We start from the raw sequence: 27881 nt of genomic DNA on the forward strand, positions 1-27881 counted from the left end.
ATATTTATAATCTGATGCCAAAGGGCCCCTGCCCTCGGCCGTGCTTTCAAATGCCCTGTCCTAGGCATCAGGACGAGGACGCGCACTGCTCGTGCTCAGGGCCCCGCTGGGTGGCCGCGGCTCCCTCTGCTGGCTGCCCCGCAGCACCGGGCGGCTGCGCAGGGCCAAAACCCCTTACCGGAGGAACCCGAGAGGATACAGCAAGTGCTCCTAACAAAGCTACAACCGTTTTATTAGGACTAAAATGGTGTTAAACAGAACGGAACTCGGAGAAGTTCTACGGGAAACGTAGAACCCCCCCGAGATACTGGTCCAGCAAAACGCCTGCAAGGCCCAGCTGCTGAGCAGTCAGCTGCTTTTCACGGGAAGTGTTAAAGCAGCGTTGGGAAAGGCATCTTGTTTCTCGGATGGATCCACCGGGTGGATCGAACACACGACAATCAGAGCCGTGCTGGCACCTTCATTACCTAATTGGTAATTAACCCATCTTCCCCATGCCCAGCGTTATTCGCCCAGCTGGGGGCAGGACGACGAGATCCGCAGGAGGCTGTGCCCAGCCGGCACCCAGCGCCCCGGCCCCACCGCTGCCCCCCGCACCGGATGGCTCGGGGAGGGGAAAATTTGGGTCAAATCCGTGCGGAAATCGCCACGGCGCAGCCCCGGGAGCGGCGCCCGCGTGCCGCCAGTCGCAGCCCAGCCCGGCCGCGCGCCCAGGGGACTGCGGCGGGGGGCCCCGGCCCCAGATCCGGCCCCCAAATCCCCAAACTCGGCCCCAAAAATCCCCAGATCCAGCCCCAAAACCCCGAGCTCCCCCCCCCCCCGAGCCGGCGGCCATTTCCCGCTCGTTCCCGGCGCGGGCGCGGGCACCTGGCCACGCCCCTTTCCTCCAAGCCACGCCCCCTTTATTGTCCCGCCCTTTCCCATTCCCCGCCCCCCGTGCGTCACACGCGCCGCATTACGTCACACGCGCGGCGCTCCGCCCCCTCCTCCCAGTGTCCCCCCCCCCCCGCTCCATGCCGCTGCCGGAGGCGGTGCCGGCTCCCCGCGAGCCCCTCCCCGCGGCGCGCGAGCGGGGGCGGAGCCTGCAGCGAGCGAGGGGCGTGGCCTCCGCGGCTCGCTCCGCCTCCAGCAGCGCCTCGAGCCGGGGGGAGGAGCCAGAAGCGGCGCTGGGCGCGGTGGCCCGGCGCCGGCGGCGCGCGAAGCTCGGCGCGTGCGCGGCGCGGCCCGGCGTGGCGCAGGGGGAGGCGGCGGCGCGCATGCGCGGGGGGCCCACGGGGCTGCCGGCCATGGAGCGGAAAGGTGCGGGCCGGGAGGGGAGCCCCGAACCGCCCCCCCCCCCCCCCCCCCCGGTAACCCGTCCCGGCCCCCTCCCGGTTCCCTCCCGGCCCCCTCACCGCCTTCTCCTTCTCTCCCCGCAGTGCTGGCGCTGCAGGCCCGGAAGAAGCGGACCAAGGCCAAGAAGGAGAAGGCGCAGAGGAAGTGAGTGGGGGGCCCGGCCTCCCCCCCCCCCCCTCCCCCCGAGGTCTCCTCAGGGGGCTCCTGGGCGGGAGGGAGGGGCCCGGAGCTCCCCCCCCCCCCCCCCCCCAGCACGGCCGGGCGGGGGCCGTAACGGGGGGGAGGCCCTCGGAGGGGGGGGAGGAGGTCCTGGGGGGGGGGGGGTCTCGGCCTCCAGGGGGGTGGGAGAGGCCGGGCCTCAAGGGGGGAGGCTCGGGCTCGGGGTGGGGGGAGGTCTCGGCGCCTCCTCACGGGGACGGGGAGACCCCGCCGCTCCCCTACCGGCCCCGGTTGTGGCTCCGTTGGGGGGAGGGCCGGGGGGTAACGGAGCCGCCTGGAGCCGCTTTGAGGTCCGTGAGGGGGCTCCGAGCCCCAGCCCGGGGCTGTAGGTGCCCATTTCCCCCCCCCCAGAGCAGCTCCATGACCGCTGGGGGTAGGCACCGGGCTCCCTTTGCTCCTTTTCCGCCCCCCCCCCCCCCCCCCCCCCCTTTTTCAAGTCTTATCGCAGGAGCAGAGCGCCTCGTTCGTGTCCTTCTCTAACTTTGATGCTCTCGTGCGGCTTCCTTCCCACCGCAGGAATCCTGCAGGGCCTTCTGTGCGGTGAACGGCTGGATGCAGATAGGAAAAATTAAAGGATCTCCAGTAAACGCTAGACAACGGCTTCCAGCGGGCCGCCCTAAGTGCTGCATTCATTGCTGCTTACGGATTCCTTCCCAGTGAGCGGCGATGTAAATCCCCGAGCCCGTTCTGTAAATGCCCTGTATTTCTGTAAGAGCTCCGTACCCGCCAGCTTTTACACTTGCTGGTGCACGAAGTGAGGCTCGGGGTGGGCGGGAGGTTCTGGGTGTCTTTCTTCAGACCCGTAGCGCTTTCTTAGTCACTTCCTCTGACAAATCCCACGTCTTTTTAGAACTTTTCGGGTTGGTTTTGTCTCCCGCAAAAGGTTCGGTTGTTCTCAGGCAGGGCTGTGAGGGGTGAAGAGCGTTACTCTCTCTCTCTGGGAGATGCGTGTTGTATTTCCCTACTGTTTTGTACGTTTTCTGGTATCTCTTGAAGATAACCTTAGCGCAATTTTTGAAGAGCTTCTCCTTGATCTTTGTGTCCTAATTTCCCAGTGAATAATCACGTGTTTCGTTTTCTTCTTGCCTACTTTCATTTTTTTTCCTCGTCCAGCTGCAGACAACCAATGCTGACCATGTTTGCAGTTGCAAGGACTGTTTACGTGTTAATTGTGAAGTTGTTGAACGATAGCTTCCAGTGCTGGCATGTTTTTAATAAATAAAGAATCCTCTTTAACCGCATAGCTAGGGCAGGTCCTGTCCAGTGCTGCTGCTCGATCTTGCCACTAACCTTGATTTGAGGGGAGATGTATACTGCTTGTAAAATGTTGTGCTTACCTTCTGAAACTAGATGCCTCAGCTCTGTTTTCTAGCGCTGTTTTATTAGATCCTACCTCAGCAGTTAAAGAAGCTCACAGGCACTTCATGCTTTACGTTGTACAATGCAAAAGACCCAGCGTCAGCCTCTGATTTGGAGGCCCAGCTGCAGAACCGTTTACGCTATTTAAATACAAAGCTGCTCTGCTTAAATCTTCTAAAATAAGCTTAACTGCATTGTTGTAAGACTTTCTCCATAAAATCTAAACTTGAAGCCACATGAAATGTCCTCCGTGTTCAATGGCAGTTGGTCAGATCACTTGTAACTTTTCCTACATGGAACAGCTGATTTTAAAAGATTAGGATTGGCAAGCGTTAGGAACTGCCTCGTGGGTAAGTAAAAATGCAAAGAATGTTTTGAAGGGATTTAAAGCAATTCAAAATTGTTTTCACTTTGGAAGCGAACTATACCTGCTTTGTGTTTTCATTGTCAATCCAATCTGGCTAAAAACAAGGAAAACAACACTTAAAGGTTAAAATAATTGTGCATAGTATAAAACTGGAAAAATGTCTTTTTCATCATTCAGTAATGAAAATTGCAGCAGGTTCAGAGAAGACCAGGCTAAATTGTTTAAACAAAGTAAACCCTTGCAAATACTAATTACAATTCCATTTATAAGTTGTTTTTTTTTTAATGGGAAGGTCGACAAAGTTGTTTGTTCTCTGCGAATCCTAGTCTGTTCCTCTGTCTTCTCGTCCTGCCGTTTTAAAAGCTTTATTTGATAGCAATGAAAGAGTGAGTGCCTATCCTAACGTTCTCTTCTGCAGAAAGAGAGCTGGAAAAGCTGCTTGGTAATATGAGGGTGTGAGGTACCCGCGTCTTCCTGCTCCAATAAGTTACCCCAAATCTGCTGGTAGTCTGGAGGAATCACTAAACCAGCTCTTTCAAATCTCTGTTTAGGAAGCTTCTCCTAGCCCAATCGTCTGTCCTGCCTCTGCTGCTGCAGAGTTGGGAGGCTGCTGTGGCTGCGAACCTGTCGCCCAGCTCCGTTTCTGTGAGAGTGGAGGAGGAAGAGGAGGGAGGGCAGGGAGAGTGGCAGCTGAACAGCTGGGGGATGAAAAACAAGCCTAAATACAGGGAGATCCTGAGGTCTAACGCTGGCTGTTGGCTTGCTTTGTGGCCTTGAGGGAGACATTTATTTCATTTTCTTCTCTGTCTTTTCCATCATAAAGGAAATAGAATTTAAATTGTTTAAAATTACTTCTAGAAAATGAGAGACAACTTTCTGTTTGGTCTTTTTCTTATTTATCAGTGTCAGGAAATGCACGTCAAAAAGCTCTAGTCCCTAGTACAACGTGGGGAGTTTGGTGTGTAGGCTACCGCGACGTAGGCTGCTGCCAAAAGATAATGTTGCTGAAAGCTATCTGGAAAGTATGGGATGTATTAACTTTATCATTTTGTGAGGCGGGAAGATCTCTGGCACTATCAGGTGATTCCCAAAGTTGTTCAAAAAAGCCCTTTTTTTTTTTTTTTAAAAAAAAGAGCTTGTAGGCTTAAGGTTTTTTCTTACTAAATTTTTCTCAAGTTTAACCATACGCTTGTCAGGCAGCTGGATCTGATGGGGTGAATTCAAGTGGTTGGTTTTGCCTGATTGCCCAAAATCCGGAACAGTTCTGCGTTTCTTGGTTTGAGGCAATTACTTACCCCTCAGAGCTGAGCAGATGTGCTAGGTGTAGTATTTGCAGCGGTGCTTGGGGAAGTCGGGAGCTGCGCCGCGCTCTCCTGGGGACGGTTCTGGTGCTGGTTTTCCTCCCGTGACTTCTAGGGAGCTGAAAACACCCTTCCTGCGTCGCGGTGTGTTGTGAGCGGTGCTGGATGGGCAGAAAGGTGCGACGGGTGTGCCGACGGCTCCGGCTTTCATCAGCCACAAGGCGGCTGCTGCCGTGCGGGGCCGGTAGCGCAGAGCACGTGTGGCTGTAACGCCCCGGCGCTCTCTGTGCCGGGAAGCAGCGCGGGCTAGCAGGAGGCTTTCTCAAGGCTTGGTTTTTGGAGACGCCCCCCTGGGTACCGCTCGGATGGGAGCGTTGCTCTGAGTTAGCTCTGGTGCAGGTGGAAGGGCTGATAGCTGGCTGAAGCGATGCTGGCACGTGCATTTGGGTAGTTTCATTTCAAAGTGTCGTTTCCTACGCTCTGAGGCTCGTGCTGTGTGAATGAGAGCCCAGTAAGTGGGGAAGATGAGGGATTTGATACAAAACCATGCTTCTGTTTGACCTGAAATACAAATATAGATGAATTTTCCTAATGGCTCTGATTTATAATGGAATTAGGCGCTTGTGACTACTAATATTTTACTTTTAATGTCTGTGGCTTTTTTCTGTCTGCATGGTTGCAAGCACTCCGTGATCAAGTTGTTCTTTGTCCTGGAAAAAACAACTCCAGGTTACTTCTGCGATCAAGACCCAGGGCTTAAAAACTAGGCCGAAAAATAACCGTCCAGATTCGAAGCACTTAAACAAACAAGGAGCAGAACAAATAGTTGCATATTATATCTCATTTTTCCTGAACTGAAGAAAATAAGTGTATTATTAGAACTAGGCCACGAGTCTGTGTGCTGTCTAGTTAACTGGGTATTTCATCAAGCCTAGTATCCTGCTTTAGCAGTGACTTATGCTCCAGGAAAAGCTGGCCTAGTCGTGCACAAAACCAGCAGTTCTGTGAGTAGGGAGTGAGGGGGTTGAGCTGGGAGAGCCTCAGAGCAGAACGTTTTATTGCTGCGAGCACAAATAACTGCAAAGGTAACGGTAGCCATACAGCTGTAACGTGTGGTGTGTTCTGAGAAAGGTGCGTGATTGCAGTGCTTTCTTCTCGTTCGGAGTGCGCTGATGAATTTGTTCGATCCTTACGGGCTTTGCTGAGTGGGAGATGTTTTTTCACAGGGCTTTAAATTATTCTTCAAGCTCCCTTTGCTGCTGGAGGGAGAGCAGTGGCAGAGTTCAGCTGGTACAGTGCCACCGTCCCGATTCCTCTCCCTCTTCCCAACTGGATGTGATATTCAGCATCTTCAAGGCGATGTTCACAATTATCTGTAATCTTCTGGCCAGATTCTTGTCGTGCGGTGAAGCCTCGCGTCGTTCTTCCTCTGCAACTGAAAAACAGTAGAATTGCTAGATGCAGACAGACCGGGAAGTTGGTAATCTTTCTGTCTTTACACTCTTTCCAGTTTATTATTGCATTTCTTGCTCCTATCACCTCCTTGCAGTCTTTGGAGAGCCCTGGAGTTCTGACAGCCCACTTCAGTTCCTCTTCAGCTTGCTTCTTGAAGACTTTGCCTGGGATCGGGATCTCAGGTTGTTTCCCCCACTTGTCTTTCATAATTAATACCAGGGCCACATCTTTTGTAAGTATTTTGAACGTACATGGAGAGTCAGGACTTGATGCCTCGCCCACGAGGTTTTTCATTCAAATCCAGAAGTGATGATCAGACTTCAGCATGACAGGACATAACGTAAGCTCTGCTGGTTTCCATGGAAGTCCTCGGTTTGTGTAGCTGGGATGGCAGACGCTTCTCCAAACAGCTCGTTAAGTGCTGCTGTGGGGGAGTAGCTATGGGGAGCGAGAAACTTAATTGCCTCTGTTATTTGTACATTGGCGGCATTGTCATGTGAAATTCATTATTACTTACCTTCAAACTGAACTCCCACCGATCTGCTAAACAAAAGTATGTTTCGGTGCCTCTGCATTCAGTTCTTCTGGAATGAAATGTTCCCAAACTGGTCCTGGAGGTTCTCAGCAATGATCCACGATCGTTGCTTCAATTTCCAGCTCTAGCTCTGGAGCGACAGACCTACAGCAGCAAGCGCGGCAGATCCGCCGTCCTGGCAGCAACTGCCAGTTCTTTATTCAGAAAAATAGGGGTGGGAGAATGAATGAATTGCGCCTAATTACAAAGTAATGGGGGTTATAGGCTCGTAGCTCCCCCACAACGTATGCTTCTCCCAAATTCCCTCAAATACTTAGAAAATTGAGTAGAAGGGGTAAGGTGTACACAAGCAGGGAAGTACTTCTGCAATACAGACCTGAATTCATGCTCAGAGTTTGAGTTTAGACAGTGGCGGTGTTTACTGAACACAAGATTTGCTTGCAGACCTCCTTCAGGTAAGCACGTTGGAGGCTGGCAGCAGAAGCAGTCGTTCTTCTGCCTCGATGTGCCTTAACACGATCCTGGAATTGCGGGCACACCGAGGAACAGCAATGAGATGCAGCCTGGCAAGCACGCTTCCCTTAAAGACACGTTGTCTTGAGGCACAGATGTGAAAACGGGGGAGAGATTTTAAATCTGGGCTTTTCACCACGCCATATGGAGCTTCAGGTCTCTTTTTTTTTTCCCCCAAATGAAAACGAAACCCTTGGCAGCACTCGAAGCAAGGTCTTGCCCTGCTCTACAGCCCTGGAAGTCGTTGGGCGGGTGGTTACGGTGGAAAGGGTGTTAGGGTGTTCTTATCCGTGTCCTACAGGGTGAGGCGGGTTGCTCATCGCTTTAAATTTCACCAATGAATTATGTTTAAGGATGCAAGTTCCACGTGTGTAACTCAACCTTCCAGAGAAGGAATGACAACTTTTAGTGCTGCCGGCGGCGTAAAAATCACTTAGGAAAGCGATCGTCCTTGGCTTCCTGCAGACGGCTTCAGACCCCTCAATACACCAAGGGCACGGCGATGTGAGGTGGAGAGGAGGACCAAGGAAAGCATTTTTCCTTTGCTCACACGTGAGATTGATGGGTGTGACAAAAGTGATTTGGACTAAATGTATTTGCTGCCTTCCGTGATGGCAGGAAGGGTCCGGATTGTATCCCTTCAAAGCAGATAGAAGTGTAGCGTGTGTTCCCAGTGTTTTAAGGACAAGGGAAGAGCCTTCTTCTGAAGAAGTCACTGGCCTCGAATAGGAGAACCAAGCACCTCTCCCAAGCGTTTTGGTACGTAAGTTATCAGGGTGGAGGAAACAAGTTCCGAGCTGTGGCAGTGAAGCTGCGTGCGGAGGCAGTGCTGGTGCCGAGCAGCGTGAACAGCGCCGCTTTTCCTTTTTTTTCCCTTTTTTCTGTGCTCACCTGCAGGACGTGCTCTCCCCGCTTTGGCTATTTGAGCCTGCTTCGGAGCAAACCTGCAAGAGCACGCACCTCGTGCGACCAGGGCTTCTTAATGTGTCTTAACCTTACTTTTAGTGGGTGGGCCAGCGAAGTGATCCCACGGGAGACAGACACGGGAATGCAAATCTGTTTCTTTCTCAACTCTTTGGGGAGACAGACAAGGGAATACAGACAAGTTTTTTCTCAACTCCCTGAACGCCTTTGTAAGGAGCGAGTGATTGAAGCCGTGGTTCCTCCACGTGGCTGCTCTGTCCCCGCCGTGCATCGCAGGGGCGAGCAGAGTTGTTGGGCGATTAAATTCAATGAACGAGGAGCAAAACGGTGTCTGCAGAGGAAAACCTGCGTGTTGCTAGCGCCTCTTCCACCATGAAGAGCTTTGGCAGCTCTTAATGCAGCGAGCTTTTCAGGTATGGAGTCAGCTGAATCTAATTCCTTAAAGCTCCCGGTGTAGAACTGCAGAGGCGGCCTCCGAGCGCCTTCTGCTCACAACCATCCCTTCCTAGCAGAGTCTCTAAATTATTACTTGCTGGTGTCGCGTTGCTGCTGACCTGCTTCCCCACGGCTTACACAAACGAGCAGGCCGAACAGGCCCAGGAGATGGCCAGGAGATCTTCCGCATCATCTGAGGAAGATGAGAGGGGACTGCTGCTGCGCAGAATGCTCGCTTCTCTTTAAGATCTGGTGAAGGTTTGACTCTTTCTTCAACTTTTTTTTGCTGCTTTTAACTGTAAAGGATGTGTTTTTCTTGTAACCCTGGATGGGAGAGGCTTGGAATTACTTCAGAAAAGGCGTTTTTTCTTTGAACGCCCTTGCTCTCCCGTGTGATCGTGCCGGCACCTCTGTATCAAAGGGGCTGGGCTGCCGGCAATTACCATCAGCTTCATCCCGGCTTTGAATCCGCTGAGCCACTGCATAGGCAAATAAAACCGGCTGGTGCAGGAAGATGAAACGAAGGATCTGAGCGAACCCCTACGTTTCATTAGAGGGAAGATCGACGCAGGTAAACATCAAGAGGAGGAGACGGATCTCTTTATGCCCGGCCCCCCAACGCACCAAATTTGCGGGAGGGACCGGCTGAGAGCAACCCCCAGCCGTGCTGCGAGGCCCTTTACCTGCAATGCAGTGCTGGGCATCTGCAGCTAGGTGGTGGAGGCAGAGCCCTCGCCTCCCTCGCACAAAGCTCCGCTGCGCTCGGGGAGAAGCAGCCCCTCCGCCTGCCCTCCATGTCCCCTCTCCTCCCCGGCAGCGTGGCCCCTGAGCTTTGATGGCTCTTTCCAAAACGGTTGGGCTGGCTCCGGGAATATCTTTATCGATGGGAGGCCGCGCTTCGTGCAGGTAGGTTCCCCTCTTCGTTTTTTTCTTTTTTTTTTTTTGTCTCGTGACTTGCAGTTCTTCGGGTAGTCCTGAGAGAATAAGGACTTTTTTTTTTGGGGGGGGGTCTCCAGGTACAGGTTCCTGTGAATTCCGTAAAAGAGCTGGCATTTTGCCCTAGCATTGCTGTTCTATCTCCTTCGGTAAAATACTGCTTTGTAGTTGTGGAAAAAACTGCAAATCCAGTGAATTCTGATGATGAATCAGTGCATCGAGGGAGCAAAAGTAAAAGGTGATAGAAGTGTTTTCAGGTAGAACAGGGGTGGTTTTAAAAAAAAGTACCCTAAACCACTAGATTTTTTAAAAATGTAAACCATTAACCAGTTTTTCCCAAAGGCTTTTTATCTATTTGTTTTGCAATATTGCTGGAACCGCTGTCGTTTTTAAATACCGGGTAGGGATTTTTTGCTGTCCTTAGCAGCCTTTTGTGCCTGTTGGAGAGCTGCCTGCGTGAGGAATGCAGGCAGCTGAGGGCTGTGGGTTTGTGCATCAGTTTTTCTTTGGTGTTAACGCTGATCTGCACCGATCGAGATTCCTTTAATCCCTGTCTGCAGTTGGTGTGGCCACTGGGGGAAGGAGGTGGTGGCATGATACCTGGTGAATTTGCACAGGAAGGCAACAAACGAGAGGGTCTGGAGGTGATTTCATGAAGCAAACAGCACTGGAGGAATGGATGTGACCTGAATACAGCTCTCTCTCGTGTATTATAACCTATTATACCAACCAGTGCTCCACAGGAATCGCCCCGGCTCCCCCGGGACAGGCTGAGATGGGGCTGCAGGCGGCGTTGTGCACGGGGCTGTCGGCGGCGTGCCTCGCCAGCCCCGTCTGCGAGGGTGCAGAAAGCTTCCGAGTGGCTGGGTTCGAGTGCTTCCAGCACCTTCTTCCTTCATGCGTGAAATTCCCCTTACTGAGAAGCACCGGGGCCGCGGGGCAGCGTGATGGTTCTGTCCACATCACTGGTTTGGAAGATGAATCTGCTTTTGAGTCCGTCCGTATGTGCTGCGTCTTGCACGGCTACAAAAATCTGGAAGCAGCACTGGGAGGATTACTCCTTGCTACTTGTGCCACGGGTGTGGCTGCTGGGCTTCAGTTCTCTCCTTAAATTCTCTATCCGGTTCCTTGCTCTGGGGCTCCTTGCCCTGTTTATAGGGTCTGATAGATCTTAGCATCCAGTCTCCCCTTCAGCTGTTCTGTCCGCAGCCCTTTCTTGCCTCCCTGCGCTAATTTGGGGACGGTGTGACTGTACCTTGCTTGTCCCCGTAGGAATGCAGCACTTTTAAAGTACATTTCTGGCCTCCGAGACTTTTTTCTAGTTTTTTTTTACCCCCAATTCATAATTCTGTGGCTCACGGGGAAGAAAGATCTACTTACAAGCCACCTTGGGGCTGGATCAAGCTCCGGGGTAGCTGATAAATGTCTCGGTAGCCTGACAGCAGCAGCAGGTCTGTCTGTCCGGCGGTCCTGTGTTGTTCAGGACCAGGACCCTGCGTTGCTCATCCATTCCTGAATTCCCAAACCAGGGTTTGGTAGCTCTTACAGCAGACCAAAAGGAAACGCTGGGCGGTGTGGTTGTGGCGGGGATGACGTTGTGGTGCATCTTTGATGTAATGAACTTCAGTCCCTTGTTGTAAATGGCTGCAAACTTCGTCGTGATCAGATCAAAAAGGGTGATCTCTTCCTGTTATGCTCTGCAGGTATGGCAGGTACACATCGATCTCATGTGCAGAAATGTATTTAATATGCGATTTCAGCAGAGTGCACACGTAGTACGTAAATGCTCAATGTGCATTCTGTTGCATGACCGCTACAAAATGAAATACTACAGTTCTGTTGTAGCTGAAGGTCAGTTGGTACAGCCAGGGTACGACGCCCGACTGCAAGGCAGGAGCTGTAAAAGCTGCATCCAAAAGCCCACGTACATCAGCGTATCCCCTGGCGTAACCAGTGGCTGTTTCACCAGTTAATCCTTGGAGCAAAATGAGTTGCATTTGAAGGAGGGTGGTGGAAGGCATCAGTTGTATCTGCTGCTTCCCTGGAACAATAGCTTCAGTACAGGAAGCTTCCACTAATTCACAGTGACAAGCTCATTGTAAAGAATGTTACCTTGTGCTCGTACGTCACTGCTGTAAAGAAATAAATTTTGGTACCCACCTCTTTGGACAACTCCATCTTTTTTTAATATTGTACTTCTAGGAAAAGAAAGCTTAATGTTGGTATGCAATACTTGGCCATTAAATCTTGCCAGTACAAATGAGCTACAGGCATTGTTTTCTTTACAAACGCTTGTTTTCTACAAAAGGATCTTGAAAATTAAACTTTGTAGAGAATTGACCGTTCCCTGCAAGGCTTTGTAAAGTAAATACCTTCTCTATTTCAGTATTGCCGTGTTATAAACCGTTGGGCTGGCTGGGAGCTGCGTGCTATTGAGAAGAAGGAATCGGGGCACGGCAGGGATAGCAGTGGGTTTTAGCTCGGGGATCTCAGTGCCCAGGTACGAGGGCACTGCGGTGGCCTTTGCCAATGGGATCTTCGTGTGCAGGAACTGAGCTGCGTCCTTAGTGTAAAGTTAGACACAAAATTAATGGTTTTATTTATGAATGTAGGAGCAGAAAAAAAAAAAATACCCCCTCGGTGCCCGATTTCAATCCCTTCCCAGTCTCAAGCTCTCAGGAGGATTTGCAGAACATCTCTGTGCTCCCGTTCTGCACAGTTCAGAGCTGCAGCAAACCTTGGGCGAGGGGACGAGCTCGAGTGCAGCCTCCACGTGAGAACTGGAGGAATCAAGGGCAACGTTCGTGATCTTAGAGTTCTGAAGTGTTTGAAAAAGGATTGTTAAATGGTTGTTTCATGTCTAGATGAAGGTAAAGGGTACAAGTTCTAAAACAAGATTTAGTTCTTAGTCCTTTGGAAAAAAAATTAAATAGGTGCTGGTCTTCAAAATAGCATTCACCAGCATGCGAATCTTCAGGTTTGGTGAGACAGCATCTCAAAATCTTAATTAGCTGTAGAAAAATCCTCACTGACTAAAGGGAAAAGAGAAAGAGATAAAAGAAGATAAGAGAGATAAGAGAGATAAAGAGATAAAAGAGAGATAAGAGAGAAAAGAAACTAACGTTTTCATGGAATCACCAAGCTTGTAACTCACCATTTTGTCTGGACTTTCTTTTTATTCTACTGTAAAAGTGAATCCAGGACCTTAAATTGCATTTCTCACTAGTGTATGAAAAGCTGTTCATATCTACCTTAGGATTAAAAGCATGTAGGTGAAAACCAGTTTATCTGAAGGCTGAGGAGTGCATCTCTATTATCAGCAATCCCTTCTATAAAACGTAAGCTCCTGAATTGCAGTGTAATGTGTGTGACTTAACTGTTCTCTTTCAGACCCGACACTCAGCACCGGGGCCCTGCTGCTCACTCCGAGAACGATCTTCCAGAGCAAGAGGAGGAAATCCTGGGATCAGATGACGATGAACAAGAGGATCCAAATGATTACTGTAAAGGTGAGAACTCACCTGTTTGAGGTGTAGGTTTTTCAGTGTAATGGAGACATTCCTGAGTTTTCTTACCTGCTGTTGGGAGTGAAAATAAGACCATCTCTGATTATCTTAAGTGGTTTTTGAAATTGCGTGAAGATAATCACATCTCTCGAGCTAACCTGAAACAGAGAAATGTTCTCTAAGGTAGCCTCTGTCAGTCAAGATTTGAGTTGGAGAGTTGTTTTCAGTGCATGTTCAATGCTTTTAGCTTCTGCTCTGTGCCAGAAGACTTTCAAAATCTGTAAAAGCAGACAGTCATTTTTCTGATGGTGGGAAAAAAAATGAATAAACTTCAAATTATTCACTCTTTCCTTTTAAAAAGTCATTATCTTAGTAACCATGCTTCAGATAACTTTGTGTTTGCAAATACAGAGCAAATGGAAAGATCACAGCGTGTAATTCAATACCAAGAGGGTCAGGCTTATTCTTTTTAACGTAGCGAATTTTTTAAGTAGCCAGAATGCTGATCATGCAAATTCAGCTGAGCAGTTAGAACTTCTGTTCTTCTGCTAGTTCTGTTTTCTGCAAGGGATGGGAGAGAACTAGCATCTTTCGCTGGCTTTTCATGTGTTCGTGTTTCAGCCATGGAATCTTCCTGCATAGTCCCCAGCTGAGGGATGCTAGGAGTACACAGCTTTCCTATTTTCAGTTGTGAAGTTAAACATCAGTGTGCCTTTCAGGCAGGAGAGCAGTTGCAATGGAAGCTCTGTTGGGGTCTTGGCTGGAGTGCTCTCACTTGACGGGGAAGGAGCATGCAATAGCAGTGCTGATATTCAGAGCATTCATAAGCTGCATTTTCCAAAGGTTGTGAGCCAGGTGAACTTCAGGTGCTTTCACTGAAGACATTTTTTTTTGTGATGCGGCAGCAATGATCTACATTGAAAAGGAGGAAAAATCACTCATTCTAGTTCAGTTACATTAAAAAGATACTTTTCAATCAAATAAAGAGCTCTTCACTGCTCTTCCTCTAATATGTTGTATATTTGTTTGGGCAAAATCCAATTAGAGAGCCATTTGCATTTGTTTATATGATTAAATATTTAAACACCTCAAATAAGTCTGCCTCGAGTTGTGATGCTTGTTCCCCATACCTGTTCTTCAGCACTTGTGTGCTGTCTTGCTATATCAACTTCCCACTGTTTTTTCTAGGTGGTTATCACCTTGTGAAAATAGGAGATCTCTTCAACGGACGATACCACGTGATTCGGAAGCTGGGATGGGGCCACTTCTCCACTGTCTGGCTGGCCTGGGACATCCAGTAAGTCTTTCTGTCTTAGCCAGTGTTTCTGGCAGGAAGCCCCAGGGTTGCACAAACGTGCATCTGTTTGTATTTAGATAAAAACAAAACGTGCCTGTCTATATCCTGATACAGAAGTTTCTTTTTAATATTGTTCATTGTTGATATTAGTTCATTTTGCGAGACATGACTAGCATGGATGCTTTATAAAAAGAGGCCCAAGTCTTCACAAGAGTCCTTAAACCTTGTTTTTCCATGATTTTGTAAATAATTCCCTTGCATACGAGAGCTACTCACTATGATCCTGGAGAATAACTTCTGTGTATGAGTGCTAACAGTCTCCAATTTACTTAACCGTGTGTGCATAGAGGGAAGAGATTTGTGGCAATGAAAGTAGTGAAGAGTGCAGAGCACTACACAGAGACAGCACTGGATGAAATCAAGTTGCTAAAATCGGTGAGTGCCTGAGAGCAAGGCTCAATTTAATTTGCTTTTGGGAGTTCAGATTAGTCAGATCCTTGATCTTTCTGGATTATGTGGCAGTAAATATTTTGGGTAAGAAGCTCACGCTATTGCAGTAGATCTGCTCTTCAAAATATATTCTTGCCTAGTAATTACCTTAAGGCATGCAAAACTAACCCTCTTTTTCTCTGCAGGTCCGCAACAGTGATCCAAATGATCCCAACAAAGAGAGAGTTGTTCAGTTATTAGATGACTTCAAGATTTCAGGAGTTAATGGCTCTCGTATCCTTCTTTTTTAGAAGAAAGGCGTAGAGGTGGGGGTTCCCTGGGTAGCCATCACGTCAGGGGCTGGTAAATACTGCTTCTGCATCCCTTTCACTGCCCAAGGAATCCTGCTGGGAAATCATTGCCCTTTGTGAGCCTTAGAGCTGCCTGCAGAGCTCCAAGCTGGAATGGCCACCGAGCCTGACGTAATATGCGGAAGTCACAGAGACAGTGCTGCTTAGTCATGCTTTCAACCTAAGAGCTGCTGGCGTGGCTACATCTGAGTTCTGAATCAGGACCGAGGTAATGTCCAAGGTACCTTTTGTGGCAAGAGTGCCCATCTGTCTCAACCCTTTAGTTTTGCAGGCAGCCTAGTAATAACTCCTTGTTTAAAGCACTACAAAATGTCAGGACCAGTAATTAAAAATAGCAAGCACATACGCGGTCTGTAACTTGATAAGGTGGTTTTCTAGCTAGGTTACCTCGGCCTTTACCAAGGTATATATACCAAGAGGTATAAAGTGTATTGCTTTGAAAAATCTCCTGCGGTTCTGTGAATAACCTTCTAGTAGGCAGTTATTTGTGGGAAGTTGTAATAATGCATCCTTAAAATTTGCAAGTTAGCCTTTTTTTGCATCTTCCCGCTTTGCAGCGTCTTGAACATTATTTCAGTGAGAACTGCCAGGCTGCAGGTTATAAACTTTCTAAAGCTCTTTGAAAATAAGTAGCCCAGTAACATATTTCCTCAACTTTTTTCCAGAACCTAGCACTGAGTAAATGTTGACTTGAGGTATTACGCTCACTTGTGAAACCCATGCATGCTTCCTTGAAGTGTAGAAGAAAATTAGTATAATAAAATCCTACAAGTGTGGCTGTTCAAGCAAAAGCACGATACCGAATGTGTCAGTAGTGACTGTAACTGTTTGAGATCTTATAGACAAATAATGTAAATATTATTGGAGTCCAGGCTTGTAAAAAGTTTGTTTTCTTTGGTAAAGAGGCAGGGTGGAGGAAGTAATTTAATTGTTCTGAGGATGACTTATGAAATGGAAATTTGATTATATTTTCAGGTACTGCTGGTACAGAGAGATCCGGCATTGAGTTTTGCCCGGGGCAAGAGTTTAAACAGTTCCAAAGCTTGCATTGTTGGCTTGAAGCTGCTTCAATACTAGCAGGAAATACTAATGCATGGTTGCATGTGTAGCTGGCTTCCACCCAAAGCAGGAGATTGCTACTGCTGCTTTAGGACCATTGTTGTAACCAGCTCTGTCCTTCTGTATTTTAGGTTTTGGGTAAAACACTGATGTGTGTAATGGGATGGTGCTGTTAAGGAGTGCAGTTGCTCTGAGCTGTGTCAGAAGGATGAGAGTTCGTTAATGCAGATACAGTTGATTGGTATGGACTTATTTTGATCCTTAGTCCTGGGAATTGAGGGCTCCTTGGGTCAGGATGGCCGTCTTTTTCCTTGACTTAGTTCCAGATATCTGTATGGTGTTTGAAGTTCTAGGTCATCATCTACTGAAGTGGATCATCAAGTCAAATTACCAGGGGCTTCCACTCCCTTGTGTCAAAAAGATCATTAAACAGGTATGTTCTGGTTCTGACTGCACTGTTACCCTCGACCCACTGAGAACTCTTTCATGGTGGGGCAAAAAATTTCAGAAGAAAACAGAAATTAAAAATCAGGGGTATGTCTCTCATGCAACAAAGTCGTTCTTGGGTTATTTCCTTTCTCTCCTGCAAAAACCTCCCGCTACAGATATATATTTTCTGTCACTTAAATCATTAGGAGGCCAGCTTTGCTTTTACCCTCTTCTTTCCCTCACAAGTGCAAGTAATTCTTTTCTTAAATTGTCACAGTAAGTACAGTGCTTAAGGATGGGAAAAGCAAGAGAAACCTGTTCTTTGTACTGGCTGGTTGCCTAAGAAGAAACATCTTTCTGTGTGTGAGGTAGAGGGGAGGGGGAAAGTATGATTTTATTGTAGGGTATTAAAATTTTATTTTCAACTGCGGTAACTTAAGTTATGAGGCACTATTTTAAATTCATAGTTAAAAATCTTTACTCAGATCTGTGTTTTCTGTAATTCTAATAACCACTGGTCACATTAACACTAACGTGGAGTATTTTGAAACAAAAACCTCCTTGAGGTTTGCTAACCATTACGGGCAGTTTTAGAGTTCCTTGCCTTTTCTAATAGTTGATTTTCTTCTCTCTTGTCTGCAGGTTCTTCAGGGGCTAGATTACTTGCACACGAAGTGTAGGATCATTCATACAGATATTAAACCTGAAAACATTCTTCTGTGTGTGAATGACCAGTATATCCGCAGGCTGGCTGCAGAAGCAACAGAGTGGCAGAGATCTGGGGCTCCCCCACCATCTGGCTCTGCAGGTGCTTTTTTCAAAAAAAAGTTGGTGCTATTCCCCCAACCCTCCTCACCCCCTAAATCATAACTGATTTCATAAGGGAAAACTTCCAAATTCGGTACAGTGGAACAATAATGCAAGTAACACTTGCAAAAGCCAAACGTAAGTTGTGAAGTTAGTCATTTTACCTCAAAGATGCTCAGGAAGGTAGTCATTAATGTAAGAAAAATGGAGGGAAGATACATTCATGCTGACAGCTGCTTTTAATGCAGGTATTTTTTTAATCTGTCTGGCATAGATAAGGTGGTAGGACAGTCAGTCTTGTATAGAATGCACTGCATAAAAGCTAACACTCAGAATACTGCTAGAGTGAAAAATGTAGTGAGGTAGTTCTTGCGTTTTCTACAAAAGTTTATCTCCTTTCATTGCATGATGCTGGAAAATGCATTTGGGGAAGTTCTCAAGAGGGTGATTTACGTGTTAGAGCTGTCAGTTCGCAGAAGTCAGAAAACTTTTAATAGAAACAGCTTCCTTGATGTGCTGAGGTCCCTAAAGAGCTGAGGGCAAAATTTCAATTGTTACTCTTGAGAATATCCATCTGTACCTGTGGGTACTTTTCAAAAACTACTGCAGTGCAGATTGGAAGGCTCTGTTGGTCTTAATTTTAGAACATCAGCATTTAGCTGAGCCTGTTGCAACATAGCTTAGCTGGGTTAGGTTAGGAAAACTCCCTTAGATTTGGTATTTTAATGTTTTGGTTTGCATTTTCTTTTTGGTAAGATGCATAATCTGTGTAGCAAATGAAGCTGCATGACAGGAAGTGTAAGTCTTCGGTATCAGTCAAGCAAGTGTGCAATCTGTGATTTTAATAATGCGTTTACTCATTTAATGTTTTCTCAGTTTTTTAATTCTTGCTGTACTTTCATAGAGAAATGAACATTTAAAATAACATCTGCTGATTGATACCTTTAAAGTGTTGTTACCAGATCACCTAGGAAACACCTTAAGAATCTAGTTGCAGTCTTTGAATATAAACATACTGATTTACTGCTCTTGCTTTCCCTTTCAGTGAGCACTGCACCACAGCCAAAACCAGTAAGTGTAACAGCTTTCATGTGTAAGTATCTGTCAACTTCTAAGTAGCACCCGCATTGTCTCATAATCCAGTCGGCATTAAGGAAAATCAACCTTATAATAAGACCAGAAGGAAAAACGTGATTTGTGTGTGTTGTAGACAAAAGCACCAGGTTCAATGCTGTCTTGGAAATGTAGGTAGGTCTGTCTCAAATATATCACCATCAAATAAATCTCTTTGGTGGTTTTGAGGTCTGTTGTGAAGGTGACTGTCTGTGGAGTCTGGGATCCCTCATCTGGTGAATACTGTTGGTTTCTCAGGACATAAATGCAGTGAGACGAGCAAAAGACAACTACTCCAAAAACCTTAATATTTGCTTTGTGTCTGGGAGGAGAACTGTTTCCAGAGTTTTCATCCCAGACTGCTTTCTCAGATCTAGAATAAAGTAAAACTTGGCTTACCTTAGATTTATTGAAGTATGAGATACTACGTCAAATTTCCCTGCTTGCTTCTGTGTAGGCTGACAAAATGTCAAAGAATAAGAAAAAGAAGTTGAAAAAGAAGCAGAAACGTCAGGCTGAGCTGTTAGAGAAGCGGATGCAAGAGATAGAGGAAATGGAGAAGGAAGCAAGCCCTGGGCAGACGCGTCCTGAAGAGGAGGAAGAAGCTCAGAGCCCTCTGGAAATGCTCATAAAAGTTAGCCCACCAGATGAAGAGGTTGGCAAAAAGACAGGTATGGACCTAAAGTATTGCTGAAGTAGCAGAGCTGTGTTCTTTCACTCAATGGCATGAGTAGAGTGGGCATTCTTAGGAGAGGTGGCTGTTATCACAAACATGTAATCATGTTTGCATTGCATTCTACTCAGGGAAAGAAGCTGGAAAATGTACTTTACAAACTAAATTAATGAATGCTTGTGTACAGTTATATTTTGAGATCTATATATTTCTGAGGCCTTCTTGAACAGCTTCAGCTATTACTCTGTTTAGACACGCTCTTTCTTCTCCTTTTCCACTCTTGCAGCTGAAGTCATTGTGCACGAGCAGTCTATTCATATGGAAGGCAGCGTGGAAAAATGCGTAACAGAAATAAATTGCAATGGAGTGATACAAATGACGGACTTCCCAGACTCTGGCAACCAGGGGTCTGTGCGACTTGAGGATGACCTTCACAATGCCAATGACTGTGGCGATCACCCTCATGCCCAGAAGAAGGAGAACTTCCATAGTTGTAATTACAGTCAGCGAAATGGTGACACGGAGAACAGGCCTCAAGCAACAATGTCGGACTCATTCGTGCCCTTAGTTTCGGAGGATTCCATGGTGTGTCAGCCTATGTCCAGCGAGCAGCAATCATTCAACGAGCAGGAGATCAGCCATTTGCAAGAAAGCATCCGGACAGAGATCCCTTCGGAGGACGAGAATGAGAATAATAGCCCATCAGATAACAAAGGTACAAGAGGAGCCATGTGAGGAAGGGCTCCTTTCTCCTCGATGTGGGGGAGCTGTATTACAACACTTCATCAGAATATTAATAGAAAGCTCCATTTTGGAGGCTGAAGTGATCAGAACCACCTGTCTGAACCTTTTTCTGTCAGGAGTAGTTTACCTGACAGTCCTGCCCCGAGACATTCTGCCGTTTCTACCTTCCAGTTGTAGCCGTGCCTTAGTTTTGACTATCAAATGCGTAAGTGCTTCCGCTTCAGTATACTGATAAACATGACAAATGTGCTTATACATTTGTTTTTCGTTATAGGAACATTCCCTCCTTTATATCAGGTATCGCTATAGTTAGAAGCTTAAATCTACAAATTGAAGCTTAAATCTACAAATTGTCGCTGGTTGCTACATTATAGGATAAGTAGTTAAGTGTGTTCTGATTGTTCTGTTCGTACCGTGGAGTAAAAGCTAACTGCTCTTGGTTACTTGAGATGAGTAAATGGTTTCCCAGAACTGGAAATGCAAGCAGACTGAAACAGTTTATACAGCGTAGGGGAAAAAGAACACTTCAGTAATTCTGTTTGAATATGATTTGTTTGCGGGCGTGTGTGGGAGCTGCAAAGCTTGTAGGATTAGAAGATACGATACCAGGTAATGTACTGCAGTTAAAAACAAACAACCTGGAATGTGTTTAAAAACCTGCATCAATTGATAGATCTGTTTTTGTATCCTCGAGTCAGGGTCAGATCAAGTATATCTGCATGGAGAAGGAGGCAGAAACTCACATTTGTAATTCTCTTTTAAATTTTTCTGTAGCGTTTTCTTGGCAGTGCTGCTAGGGAATTGTGTGAAAAAGCAGCAAGTGAAACTTAGACTTTGAAATTTGGACAGTGTTTAGTTGGATGCCCCTGCTAGATGACTAGGTGCGTTTGCTTCTCGCAACTCTCTCCCAAATTGCTTTTTGAGAGCTACAGCTGGAGGTAATTTAGTGACTTAATGTTTTTGCGCTCCGCCATGTCCATTGAGGTTTTTCCCAATATATACTTTAGCTCTTGTAACTGTCTGTGTTGCTGCAGTGACTGATGGCTGTGTCAAGAAGATGCTATTATCTGTGGACTCCCATCCTTCAAGGATTTAGGAAGACTTCTTAAGGGTTGAGAGGCTTGTTTAACTTCTGGCAGTGCCCTTACTTAAAAAGTCTGTCTTGATATAGACAACCTTTAGGTCTGTGCTGGAAAACAGTCACTCTTGCGTATGCTTTCTTGCCCTTCTGCTTAATGGTGGTGACTTTTGCTCATAGATTGAAGTTGACTTTTATACCGCAGGCTTTAGGGAGGGAAAAGTTCAGATCTGAAAGCAAAATTTCTCCTGGGTGGGGATAGGGCTGTAGGGTTTGGATGACAGATGGTGGTACTGTCCATGTAGCTTTAATCAGCTGTTGTACATGTTGCCTCTAGGAAAATCGACTGCTGGGAATTTCCTTCTTAATCCTCTTGAGCCCAAGAATGCAGATAAGCTTAAAGTGAAGATAGCCGACCTAGGAAATGCCTGCTGGGTGGTAAGTTTAAAATCTTTTTACATTGACGGTTTAAACCTGCTAATTCATTTGCGGTATGCCGAGATAGAAAAGAATCCATAAAATAGATTCCATTTTATGCCTGCTTGTGAGAGCTGTGATAATTTGAAATCGTTTGGGGGGGGGGGGGGGGGGGGGGGAAGGAAATGGGGAGCAGGGATACAAAGAAAGAAGGTGTCATATAATGTCAGACTTCAGCCTGTGTTTTGGGTGCCTCTGGTCATTAGATTACTTCTTGATAGGCCTTTGAACAGTGTCACAACTGATGTGTAGAAATCTGCATATGTGAAAATTTTGAGAGTCTGTAGCTCCTCTGGAGGAAGTTGAAAAGAATTGCTCTGCGCCTAGTTGTGTAGCTTATTAGCTTGTCAAACCATCTCACTGGATTTGCGAGCACATGAGAGAGACTCGTAAATGGTTTTATTCTTTGATGATTACCCTGTGCTGCTTTTAAGTGTTTCACGTTTCAAATGGGAGAAATGTCTATTTTATTTGGCTTTTAAAATGGCAAAATAATTGAGATCTTCCAGGAAAGGAAAGCTTCAAACTCGGGTCGATGGCAGGCTTGCAGCATCTGGCAAGGCTGCTGTCCCTGTGTTGCTTTACCTGCCTTCATGTCGCTGAATCACGGCCTCTCTATCATGATCTGATAGGAGAGGATGCAGACTCTGAAACTGTCTTCCCTATTCTGCCTCTTTGGTTTGCTTCTAAATTGCCAGATTTTTACTTAAGGGGTGCCTTGCGTAGACCGTTTAAACCGTGCTCGTAGGAATATACGGAAATATTTAACAGAGATGTAAAATTCAGATGAAGTGTGATGGGAATGAGCTTTGATCTGATCTGGCTGTCCAGGTTATTGATTCTTTTCCTTTAAACCGTCCCCAACTGTGCAGTAAAACGTTTGTTCTGTTTAGCACAAGCACTTCACTGAAGACATCCAGACAAGACAGTACCGATCCCTGGAGGTGTTGATAGGATCGGGGTACAACACCCCTGCCGACATCTGGAGCACAGCGTGTATGGTGAGTGGTGTCAGCCGGGGGCTTTCAGACCCTTGCTTTGGAGCATTTTGGGAAAAACTCGTGTGCTGTGCACTCTGGACTGCTGAATCACTAGCCAAGTCTGGGGAAAAAAAATAAGGAAAAAAGCTGCTAATAACAAAAAACCCACCCATCAGTATTTCAGCCAACATCCAGACTTGCGAAATACCATGTTTCCGTACGAAAATTAGTTTATTTTTTTCTGCTACATGTAGCTTTTCCCTTGAAAGTCAGGGTTTTGCTGTACAACACCAGCAGATTTCAAATACAACTACACTGTACTGTCATTCTTCGGAAAAACAAAGCAACTATGCAATTCTGAAGACAGTCTTCATATAAAGAGCCTTTTTTGCTGCATCCAGTTTTGTTTCACGGATGTCTTTAGTATCATTTCGTATTTTAATCTCATGCATCCTCTGCATGTTTGGAGTCATAATCTGAGTAATGCTGAGACAAGGCTGAAGCTGTTCCTGTAATAGTTGGCAAACGTAGTGATTTAAAAAAAAAAAAAAAAGTCAGTTACTGCATGTGCCTCTTCAGTGTCTCCATTCTGTGTTTTCTACAAATTACAGCTTGGCTTTTATAGTTTAAGCTTGGAAAATATTGAGCGAAGTCCTTTTCGCTGTCTTGGAAAATACTCTGTGATCTTGATGGATGTGGTAAACATGGAATGCAGTTAGGGGCATGTTGTCTCTGCAGGACGTGGGGCCAAAATATTACAGTGGTTACTCTGAGTGCGTAATTCAATAGTTTTTCTACAGCAGTCCTTACAGAAAACTAAGAATACAGAAGGTCAGAGGTACTGTTAAGTGAAGATGTAAAGGGTAAATGTGTCATGGAATTTAGGAGTGGTAAGTGGAAATGAATGCCAGGTTTTTTCCTCATTTCAAACATGTTTTTCATGTCTATAGATGAATGCTCAGAGATGAGCTGTTTGAAAGATGTCCTTCTAACATAGGAAGTTTTGGGGAGGGAAAGCTTTGTAAAAATATCGGTGGAGTTTGGACAGCACTTTGCAGAATGCTCTGGAGGCAAAAGAGAAGCTAAGCATGTGAAAAGCCTGTATTTTGTACAATTTCACACAAGCTTACTGTAGTATGGTGCGATCCAAAATTTGTTATAGATGTGCCTATGATGTTTTTAATGCAGTTATTAAAATGTTACGAAGTAATGGCTCATTTTAAGATGGTAATGGAATACTAGAATTTCCCAGCTTATTCTTTTGACCACTTCGCTTCTGTCCAGCATGCTTCTGGCAGAGACGTGCAGAATCAACCTGCAGTGCTTCTAACAGTGTGTGAAGTGCATTAAAGTGACATAATGTGCTCGTTTCTGTTTTAGGCCTTTGAATTAGCAACAGGAGACTATCTGTTTGAGCCTCATTCTGGAGAAGACTACTCACGGGATGAAGGTACGTTTGGCTAAGTCTTTTCTTAAAATGGGGCATGAAAGGCAAAGGATCCTTCTTCAGAAAAAGCCTTCTCTTGTGAGATAGCAACGTAAAGGCCCATTGCAAAAAGATTATTTACCCAAATTACTGATGTTAAGGGACAACTGTGCTTGACTCTTTGCAGTTCTTGTTCTGGTGTTGCCTGTTCCTTTAACCACTGGATTCTTTACCTTCTCAAACTGATCATCCCTGCAAACTTCCCCATTTTTTTCCCCACCATACCTCTTAACTTTTTGTCCTTGCGTGTTGTAACCTGATTTCAGGTGCATCCCAAAGTGATTTCTGAAGGAGGTAGTGTCTTTGTCTTCAACATTCCAGGGAAGGAAACTGGGGTATAGAGAGAGAGATGTCTTGTGTGGATGTCATATTGTCTTCTCTTTTGAAAAAATGCAGATCACATTGCTTTGATCATAGAACTTCTGGGGAAAATACCTCGCAAGCTCATTTTAGCAGGAAAATATTCCAAGGAATTTTTCACCAAAAAAGGTAAAAGGAAATGAAGCAAATGTCACTTACGCCCTTGCCCCACACCTCAAATACACAGGAATGCCGTGCTGGAAATCTTTTAAGTCTTTCCTTTGTTTTACAAAAGGCTTTCTCTGTAAAACTGCAGCTAAATATAAGGCATTCTTGTCTAACTGCTATAAAAATATAATACATCTTTATATAAAATATTTATATAAAATATGTACTCATCTTTAAAGTCTTCACTGGACAACTTTGTTCCATTATAATTACTTACGTAGAGCCTTGAATCCTGAGCTATGTTGCTAAGGGCACGTTTTACCTTTTTGCTAATCTTAAAGCCCTACGTAGCCCAGAAGAAATTCTTGGCTTAGTTAATTCTTTTTTAAAAATAATAAATAATTAAAAAAATCAACTTCTATTAGTAGTGTTTAGCTTCTTCCAACAGTGCTGCACGTATAGCGTGTATTCCAGTCAGTGGCACAATGTTTATCTGTCACGTCAAACTGTATAATTGGTGATTTAATAAAGTTAAATAATATTTGCTGATATAGGATCAGAAAAAGCAGGAAAGAAAAAAAAGTACATGTCTTGAACAATCTTCAGAAGCAGATAGCAAAGTGGTTTTAGTATCATTTTTCTTTCGTCAGCATGCCCCACAATTGTATCTTCCCTGTGCTCAACTAATTGGAAGAGTTTTTGAATTCGGTCTGTGCTGTTAGCTGCTTGGCATGCTGTGCAGGTCATGGTCGCAGAATGGCTGACGTGAAACCTATTTGTCTTGGCTTTCAGGTGATCTGAAGCACATCACCAAACTGAAGCCCTGGGGCCTTTTTGAAGTCTTGGTGGAAAAATACGAGTGGTCCCAAGACGAGGCAGCTGCCTTCACAGACTTCTTACTACCAATGCTGGAGCTGATCCCAGAGAAAAGAGCGACGGCAGCAGAGTGTCTCAGGCACCCCTGGCTTAACTCCTAGAGGCTTCGACCCAATGCCACAGCACTACACTCCGGTTTACAGCATAGCATACACACACCCAGCTGCCCCTTCCCAGAGCCGTTTTTTTTCCCTTGTTCATTTTCAGTGTGAAGTTCTTCCTTCAAGGCTTCCGAGATTTTAGATAAATCTAACCCGTTCTGCTGAGGCTGCTTGTGTGACTCACTGGGGGCTCGCCTCAGCCAGTGGGCATTGGCTGCGTTTTGCCTTGACTGGGCTTCGCCAAAGACTAGTTAATTAGAACACGAAGCTTTTCCTGAGTCTCCTCACCGATACGCACTGTCTGTTACAGATGTGAGCTCACCAGTGCTCAGATTTGCTCCGTTAGCTAAATTTCTGGGGGATGTGAAGATCTGAACTCATCCTCATCTCCCTGACTCAGGAGTCCATTTCCCGCTGTTCACCTGGTAGCTAACGATGGGTGAGAGGTAACAGATGGCACCGAGGTGGTGTTAGTTCCTTGTAGAGCAGAGACCTCAAAATCCTCCATCATCTTCTAGGTGTCTGCTGTATTCTTTGCTTTCAAGTCACACAATTTTTCTTTAGTTCTAGCTGCTTAAATCTCTTGAAATGAGCTATTTAAATCTAGATTTTTTTTTTTTTAGTATCATTTGCTTCTTCCTCTGAAGTGCCCTGTCCCTTTACTTTTCCCCTTCCTGTGTCCAGCTAGTCAGAATAGCTTCTGAATTCAGTGATGCTTTCTCTTGTTCTCTAATGCCTGAGCCTGTGACTAAAAGGTGACAAGGAAAATGAGCAGAAGCTGGAACTGACCGAACGCACAACCCTCAGCATACAGATGGGCGCACCCTTTGGCTGCAGAGAGGTAGCCTTGTTGCAGGCAACTTCTAACGTTTCAGTGAGCTGTAAATTTCTTGGTTTTTATCCCTTTCTGGCACTTTTTTTTGCCTTGCTTGACGTGGTTGCTGTACCAGTGACAGATTGGCTTTCACTGATGCAGTGTATTCTCTCTCAATTTTTGACCGTTTGCTTTTTTTCCAAGAAAGGGCAGCAGCATCTGTATTACAGCCACACTATAGCCCTTGGCTTCAGAACTCAGTGCTTGAAAGTAAAGATTTCCTTTAATTTGCTTCAGGTGCTGGCCTTCAGAAATAACCTTCAGAAATAACTTCCCAGGATGGGATCGCCTTTTATTTTCTGGGGCATCAGCACAAGGAGAGGTGGAAGAGGATTCCACATCGATACTGGATTAGCTGTTTCTAGAGTTCCCCCAACTAAAGATGTCCTGTGGGGTTTCTCTATCACCTTCTCAGAGGAGGCTGGATGTAATAATTGAGTGGGTTAATTTTTAAAGTTAAATCACTGTGGCGTTTGTTAGTTTTACGATGGCTTCTTCGAGCCTTGCCCCTCCTGTTACAGACGCAGTGTATCCTACTCTCGAGCAACGTTTGGCAGTGTTGAGACTTCAGAGGCACATCTTTACCCTGGACCAAACAGGCCTTTGGATTCGTGGCAGCTCTCAGAGCACAGAAGTTGCCGTACCGGAGGCCACGCAGATGCTATCCGAGACGCTTCCATTGCCAAAGCTGCCAAGACCGCTGTTACACGTCACTTTGTGTGTGTGTGTGTGTTGGAAGTCCAGGTTCATGAGAATTCATTCATAAACCTTGGGGTCGTTTAATCCACTTAAAGAGTTCCTCCAGCCCGCTGCCTGGCTGGGCTGATTAACGCAAATCATGCTGCATGTTCTTGTAGGGGTAGGTCAGGTTCTCTATGCATATAATCTAGACTTAAAGGAAGGTAACGTACCAAATGAGTTTGGAACTGCCGATCTGACTTTTTTTTTTCCCTTTCACCTGGAGTTTTTCCAGCTGCGTGTCACTTCCATCTCTGTTACAGGAGGACTGCAGACAGGACTGGATTCCAAAATCCCCACTGTCCACGTACTGTGAAGTTACATTGGCAGGGCAAATGATTTCTGTTGTCTTGAAAGGTCACCCCGTCTCATGTACTTCAGGCTGGCTGCTTAAAGAACTTTTCCTAGAAGGGGTTTGCACACTTGGAGAGCCCCTTCCCATCCTTCCCTTCCCCCTGGCACCCCTGCCCGGAGGAGGACGTTTTTTTTACCGTGGGAGCCAAGGCTGGAGCCAGCTCGTGAGTTGAAGACCTGCAGAAGCAGCTGTCGGGATTCAGTCTTGTACCGTGTGCTCGTTCACTTGGGGGTTTGTTAAATTTCCAAATTGCCGTAAAGTGCTCACACTAAAGGATTTGTACTTGCTGTGTCAGTCTAAAACCTGAAGGAAAATACATTTTTATTCTTTCTACTTGGGTGCTTTGTCTTTTTTCTTTGTGAAAGCCATACAATAAACAGATTATTTAATAAATAAGCCCTATTCCTCATGTTCCCTCTGTAGGTCTGTTTTTCCTCAGATAGTGGCCCTTCGGTTCAGTTTTCTTTGCTAGTTAGCACTGGGTTTTGATTCTCTGGATCGAGACTGTTTGATGGTGTTGGTGAAGATCTTTGTTTGACTTGTAACCTGGTTTCAGAGGGGGAAGAAATCGATAGCAGGGTAGCTGCTGTGGTTCTGCCATTCTAAAAGCTGCTGGTTTTAATTCTGCCACACACACAGTG

The 27881-nt window shown here is 46.1% G+C and overlaps 1 protein-coding gene across 2 annotated transcripts; it reads left to right on the forward strand.

Annotated features, from left to right (window-relative positions):
- The first annotated feature begins 1196 nt into the window (after nucleotides 1-1196).
- SRPK1 (SRSF protein kinase 1) lies at nucleotides 1197-27646 on the forward strand. 2 transcript variants are annotated; one of them, XM_035561513.2, is made up of 16 exons: nucleotides 1197-1299; nucleotides 1419-1479; nucleotides 12770-12888; nucleotides 14074-14182; nucleotides 14530-14617; nucleotides 14818-14905; nucleotides 16368-16474; nucleotides 17113-17278; nucleotides 18323-18348; nucleotides 18848-19061; nucleotides 19350-19778; nucleotides 21223-21323; nucleotides 22256-22363; nucleotides 23723-23792; nucleotides 24225-24317; nucleotides 25089-27646. In XM_035561513.2, the coding sequence occupies exons 1-16, from the start codon at nucleotides 1257-1259 to the stop codon at nucleotides 25271-25273; spliced, it is 2007 nt and encodes a 668-aa protein (XP_035417406.1). In that variant the 5' UTR covers nucleotides 1197-1256; the 3' UTR covers nucleotides 25274-27646. The 2 variants fall into 2 exon arrangements, with proteins under 2 accessions (XP_035417406.1, XP_050571241.1); XM_050715284.1 differs by lacking the exons at nucleotides 1197-1299; nucleotides 1419-1479 and adding an exon at nucleotides 2077-2210 and having other exon boundaries at nucleotides 25089-27643.
- The last annotated feature ends 235 nt before the right edge of the window (nucleotides 27647-27881 follow it).

This window comes from Cygnus atratus, chromosome 24 (genome assembly GCF_013377495.2).
Source record: "Cygnus atratus isolate AKBS03 ecotype Queensland, Australia chromosome 24, CAtr_DNAZoo_HiC_assembly, whole genome shotgun sequence".
NCBI lineage: Eukaryota > Metazoa > Chordata > Aves > Anseriformes > Anatidae > Cygnus > Cygnus atratus.